The sequence below is a fragment of the Apis dorsata genome, unplaced genomic scaffold (assembly GCF_000469605.1).
Source record: "Apis dorsata unplaced genomic scaffold, Apis dorsata 1.3 scaffold_365, whole genome shotgun sequence".
Lineage (NCBI taxonomy): Eukaryota > Metazoa > Arthropoda > Insecta > Hymenoptera > Apidae > Apis > Apis dorsata.
Window position 1 is genome coordinate 590,973 of NW_006263630.1, and position 6,813 is coordinate 597,785.

General features: G+C 35.3%; 1 protein-coding gene across 1 annotated transcript in view; it reads right to left on the minus strand.

Annotated features, from left to right (window-relative positions):
* Positions 1-6,813, minus strand: part of LOC102672854 (discoidin domain-containing receptor 2-like) — a 145,222-nt gene that overhangs the window by 32,377 nt on the left and 106,032 nt on the right. Inside the window, 1 exon segment of the mRNA XM_031511922.1 lies at positions 1,809-1,911. Coding sequence (XP_031367782.1) covers positions 1,809-1,911 — 103 coding nt within the window.

Sequence of the window (6,813 nt, forward strand, 5' to 3'; positions counted from 1 at the left end):
ATAAACGCTGCTTCTAACGTGTTTCCATGGGGGAAAGGGGATAGGATAAGTCGTGAGGGAACGAGGTGTGGATAAATAGAAACGTGGCTCGTGTTTGATAGGGTGGTCGAGTGGAAACTTGAGTAGATGGATGTTGGAGGAACAGGGCTCCAAATGCGGGACGGTCTGTAATTCGTGGTATAAATGGAGCCAAGGAGATCCTGTGGTTCAAAGACGATGCTCGAAAGCTGAGAAAATCGAATTGTATCTAATTTTGTATCTAAATTTCTGATTAGGTATCTATGTTTTTTTGTGTATATATATGAGAATTGTAAATTAGTATTTATTTCGAATGAGATGAATCGTTTAATTGAAGATAAGAAAAAAAGTTTTGATTTTGAAAGAAGTAGTGATTTTGTTATTATTCTGCATTCTTTTTTGTGGAATACGAATGATAATAAAATAAAATATACATATTCGAAATATTTTGAAATTTCAAATATTTAAACTCGATCGAACTGATTTTAATTTTATAGTAATTATTGCACGTCTTTAATCCCACTTTTATAAATCTGAAAAATCTAATACACTTTGTGAAAGCGAAGGGGTCAAAGTGGTTGAAGTTATATTAAGGTATTAATTTCCCTCCAAGTTTTTAGTTTCGCCCTTCTTGAAACTTCTCAAGTCCGTGAGAAATTTCAGTGAAGTTTCACGAAGTATTCATTATGGTGAAATGTTAGGTGTATCCCTTATGGATGGTAACGCCAAGTGTTCCGGCTGTCTGAACGGTGCTCATTTATAAGGCGTTTCCAGTGTCTGACCACGGCAGACTACCACCACTGAATACTGTTACCAACCAGGAATGGAACATGGAGAAGCTCGATTCCTCTAACCATTTTCGTTAAACGAAGAATAGGAACATTTTTCGTCGTAATAATTGAACAGAAATAACATTGTTTAATCTTTACCAAGAATAATGATCCGATATTTTTTACCAAAAATCTTTAAAAGACTGTCTTATCGCGTACTATTGTTAACTTATCCAATTTTTACATAAATGATTATTAATCTCATTAACAAGATTATTGATACAATGATTATTCTTACCTATAGTGCACTTTTCACGAAATCATACATAAATGCACTTTATCACAAAACATTTATCTAATCCTACACGAATAAAAATAAAATAATTGCATTAATTTCTCCGCATAATGATTTGAATAAATCTCCTCCCTTGGATTAATTTCACGAATCCCGAACTTCCAATTCCATTCTTCTCTGAAAAACTCTACGCTCAGCAGCACGACCTCACCCATACCGAGGACAAGATCGTGTCCGGTGTTCGATCATCCGGGGATCGAATATCTCCTCCGCGTCTTTCCAATAACAACGCAATTACCGGAGGATAATATTTCTCGCGGGGAGCTGCCAATGCAGCGCGATATCGGTCCCTCCAAACCCTCTTCCACCTTCCAGTTTTCGCGAATGCGGGGGAAAATGTCCCTCCCTCCCTCCCACCCCCCGATTAATCTCTCACGTTGGACGCGATTGAAAATAAAATTCTAAAATGCGAAACAATGAGGGGTGGATCGTTAAATTAACGGATAGCGCGGAGAAATGGCGTGAGAGAAGAGGGACGAGGAGGAGGAGGAGGAGGAGGAGGAAGGGTGTATGCATCGGACGTTAATGCGGAAAGCGTGTCTTTTGCCGGGGGACAGGTTTGATCCGTAACCTCCCTTTTTTAGAAGGCGAGTTAAAAAGGCAGCCGTGGTAGCCATTTAACGCGGAGAAGGGTAGGTGGATCGTCGTAAAAGTAATGCGCTCACCGGCCATTTCGTGGGCCGACGTTCGTCACATACGACGAGGAGGCCGTAATGGCCGAATCCGGTATGTCGCCGGACTCCATCCCCAAGGATTGATTGCACGTCCCTGAAACACACGGTTCAATTGTGTTATTCAACTGATATCTTAACATTGAAAGAAAGAAATAAGCGTGGTTAATATAATATTTGGGTTAATATGAATATTCGGGAAGTTATCGAATCGAGGTATTGATTCTTACGTTACGAGAAATGGAATGGAGAAGGGAATATTGGATAACTGTGAAAAATTCAAGATCCAGAAATGAATGTTGGATAATTGCCAAGATCGAAGCAGTTGTCGAATAGAAGTAAATTCTTAGGGTTGAAGATAGTGGGAAGAATAAGTGAAAGGATATAGAGTAAAATAGAATGTAAGAATATATTCTAGAGGGGTAAATAGAGATAGTGATTGAAATGTTGGATAATACTGGACAATTTGTTTTACAAATCGAATTATCGTTATTTTTTCATTAAATATAATTATCTTGAACACGCAATTATCTAATTGCATCTCTTGGATCTCTTTTTACACAATGGATATCTTGCTAAAAGAAAAAAAGAAGATAAGAAAAATGTTAAATATTTAATAGATTGAAGAAGCATATTCGAGTTTCTACTGATTAATATTTCAATAAAATAAAACGCATTAAAAAAATTATAAAACGTGTGAATAAATATAATCATCGTAACATTTCACTTTTATCAAAGCAATTTATATTATCTGTAAAGAGATTATCTCGCAATACAATCAACCTACATAATCCAATTACTTTATTTCAACAAGGCTTGCTCGATAAATAAGTAAATTTCAATTCTATTAAATTTCAATAAACGTGTCGATACTTCGTGAATGAAACGTACGTTCGTAATTTCAAATTTTTCTTTCCGGGATACTTCAGAAGATAGCGCTACGATCGTTTCTCACAAACTCTTGCAAAATGGCGACCGATTGTTCACGTGGCTCCGGTATATCCGATCGCTACACACTTATTAGTCCATCAGATGCCTGAATCGCGTTTCAATTTGCTTCGGATCCAAGTTTACTGCCGTTCGAGTGTAATCTTTCCATTAAAGTTTTCGCTGAACGATAAAAGTACCGGGCCCAAGACCGACGTGAGACGGCCGAGATTCAACGGCGAGAGATTAATCGGCGCGAATAAATTTACATTATCGAGATGAGGAGTGGATCGACGTGGATTCTTTTGTCGAGGATGCATTTTCAATCGCGCGCGAATTAAACGTTTCTAAGAATAGGCGCCATTTCCAACGAGCTTTTTCTTTTTGAAATTTTTCGTAAATTTTAGAAAGGTATAAAGGTTAAATTGTAATACGAAATTGAGGAATCGGATGACCGAGAAGAAAATAATCTCAAGAATTATTATCCAAGTAGAGGGTATATTAAGAAAATTCGTAGTACGAGGCTAAAATGATTCCTTGCGCAAAACTATCAACGTCAAAAAATGTAGAATGACAATTTCTGATACGTGACTTCGTTTTCGAGAAAACGATGACTATAAAATTTTGTGCGTGTGCATTTATATGTAGTTGTTAGCATCGAAGTTAGACAAAGTTAATTGGATAATAGATATGGTGAAAGAAGAATTCAGAATGTTAAATCAATTAATTGTGATATTGTTTTATACGAATAGCTATATAAAGGGATACATTCAATAAAAGATTCTATCTCTGAATGTACGTGCACAAAATTTTGTATCAAAATATATTGTCATTCTATTTTATTCTTTGCAAGATTCATCTACTATTTGTTCGTATTTTTGTTACATTTTTGTTGTATGGAATTCAAATTACGAAGTTTTCTGAAAAAAAAGCTTCTATATAAGATAAAATTTAATTACGTTGGAAGTTTTAAAAAACAGATGATACGAGAATAATTATGATAAAAATATTCTGTATATTAAATACGATGTTTTTCCAGAAAGTATATCAATTGTATTATAAAATAAAAACATCAAAAATTGTTATTAATTTAATAACTTTAATTTAATGTTCGATTCAATTGAATTGATGGAACATTCAATTTTGCAATTTTAAATATTGAAGAATAAAAACATTAATAAAAAAAAAAAAACATTTGGACGAGATTCGTCCAATTTTGTAATTTCATGTATTGCAAAATAAAAAAAAAACATTAACATTATTTAATATATACATATATTTTTTAATATTCAATGTTACACGTTTTCTTTTGTTCTCGCTTCGCAATTATATATGCTGTTGTTTTAAGAGATAATCGATAATATGAAAATAATTAAACGAATGATATTAATATCTATATTTAACAAATATTATTATTATTATTATTTAATATAAATCCTACACGCTTGGAGAATATTAATTTTTCCTACTGCGTCAGAAAATATCAAGATCTATACAATTAATTAATAAAAATATAATATCCGATATCAATGTCCACTACCTTAAGATTAATATTTTTATGATCGACGAAAGCTTAATTTCAAGCGCGAATTTCGTAGAAGCAAATATTTTATTATTATTATTATCAAGCTTTTTGTTCCAACAAATGAATGTTCATTCACAAAACATGTCTGTTTATTAAACAACAGGTTTTCTGAAATCGAGTACAATAGATTGATCTCATAGACGTTTTTATTGGCTTCAGCAGCCGTACGATCGACAGCACGCTTCCACTCGATTAAACCTTTCCTCTTTTCCCTTTCATCAACCCTCCTCCCGGAAATCCTTTCGAGTAAGTTATCCAGCCACCGTGCTTCCTTTTCGTCGAAATAAAACAAATGATCCTTCCAATAAACATCCCTTAGGAAAACATAAACGAAAATTCCTTCTTATTTCGAATATCTCTCTCGAAATTGAGAGAGAGAGAGAGAACTAAAAAAAGTTTTCTTTCGAAAAAGAACTCAGCGAAAAATTTTTACTCGGTTACAATCCGTCATAAAATTCTCCATACGTTATCTTATAAGGAAATTTATTTTTCGACGAAAAACCTTTCCTTATATTTTGGAAATATATTTCTTTTTTTTTTACTTCAACATTCGATAGTTTAAAAACTTTTCATTACAAAGTTCCATTTAAACGATTGCTCTTCTAAAGTGCATATATTTCATTAATAAAAAAGAAATTCCTGCATATGCAACCCGCCATTAGATTTACAATCATTTCATATAAAACAAAATTATCGTTATTTGTAAAAAAAACCTGACTCTCAACGTTGCTTTCATCTCCGCAAAAAATATCGCCAAATAAACGGAGCGACTCGACGAAATATTCCTATTAATTAATTCAACTTCGCCCGCCTTTCCCCCTTCCAGATATCCCCCTCTCAGTTAAATTAAACAGCGCTCAAACGCAAGTTGACATTTTTCCTCCGCGAAGAGAGAAGAGTTCGTAAATGCGCAACTTGCACAGACGAAACGTCTCTCTCTCTCTCTCTCTCTCTCTCTTCTTGAAAACGGTTGAACAAGGAGAAGGAGGGAGGGAGGCGTGGTAACCGCCACCAAACAAATCTGTCGTAATTCAAGGAAAAAAACGCTGGCCGGAAGTTATAAAAAAGTTTCAATGAAAGCGGCGCACACCCTCGCCCCCTGGGGGAGGGGGATCGTTTGTGCGAAGCAAGGGATGGTCCTAGATGGCATTCATGCGAACGTACGAATACGTCGCGCATCGTTTACCGAGCACGTACATTCAACGTAAGTACGGATGCAGGAAGCATCCTTCACGATCCGCCATTCCAACTTCCTCCACGCCGATCCTCGCCGATTTTTGAACTTCCCCGTCCATGGCATGGAAATTTCATGGGAGAGAAGCTGTGAGAGATGTGTAAGGAGGATCGAAAATTTTCATTTTTTATTTTTAATTCGTAATAATAATGATAATAATATGTATAATTATCAGTAAAATAACGTGTAAAGATCGTAAACAATCGTTGGATTAATATATGCGGAAATATGTAGCAAAATTGGGGAGCGCGTCAATTTTGACACGGTAATTTAACGCATTTAGTTTTTCCCTTTATTATTTTATAAAATCGCAAATTGACATGTTGGTACATTGGGGAATAAAAAAAAAAAAAAAAAAGGGGGGGAAAAAAAAAAAAAAAAAAAAAAAGGAGGGAAAAAAAGAAAGAAAAATAACGCAAAGTGATTGGGCAAATTGATTTGTCCCGAAATTGTATTTCCATATAATGCACGGCACAATGTCTGACCATAGACGGGTCGCATTCTACTGTCGATTCGCGTGTCAGTCACGTCGAACGTTTCTGATTGCTATTACAGATATTAAATTGGTCGGTTTGTTTACCGGGAATTCCAATCCATTCGACTGGATTCGATTGGAACCTCTCGTTGATCTTTAATATTAGAATAAATCAATTCTTGTACAATTCTTCGTATAAGATAAAAGGTATTGTTAATCGTTCAAAATTTCTCAATTTTTGTATACATATTTCCGATAATTAATATTCATCCAAGTTCTCTTTCGTTTACCATAATTACATATACATTGATCCTTAAACTTAGAAATATAATCATACATCGTAAACTCTAGATATATCACTTCAACAAAATTTATCACAACAGTCAGAGATGAAACAAGTGAATACCGATGATCGAAACTCAAAATCTCGATAATGACTCGCAAAGAGAAATTTAAATTGCAGCGAAAATGTTAGCTAGCATAAGCGAAATCGTTTCATCTTTAACGGCATCCCACCACCGCAACAGTTTTCATCGCGGGAAACATTGTGCGGCAGGCAATGCGGCACAGTCGTCTCACACGTGTCTTTCTCGTAGACACGAGCGGCAAATTGCATAGGCGTTTGAACTACGAAACGTATTCATAGACGAGCGATGCACCCACCCGTTTCGCTCCCCGTTTGTTTCTGTCTTTCGATCGATGCGTGCAGCAAGCCAGCAGCGTAACTATGTACAGGAATGCTCGAGTCGCAGGCGACATAAAATAACGCGGGCCTCGA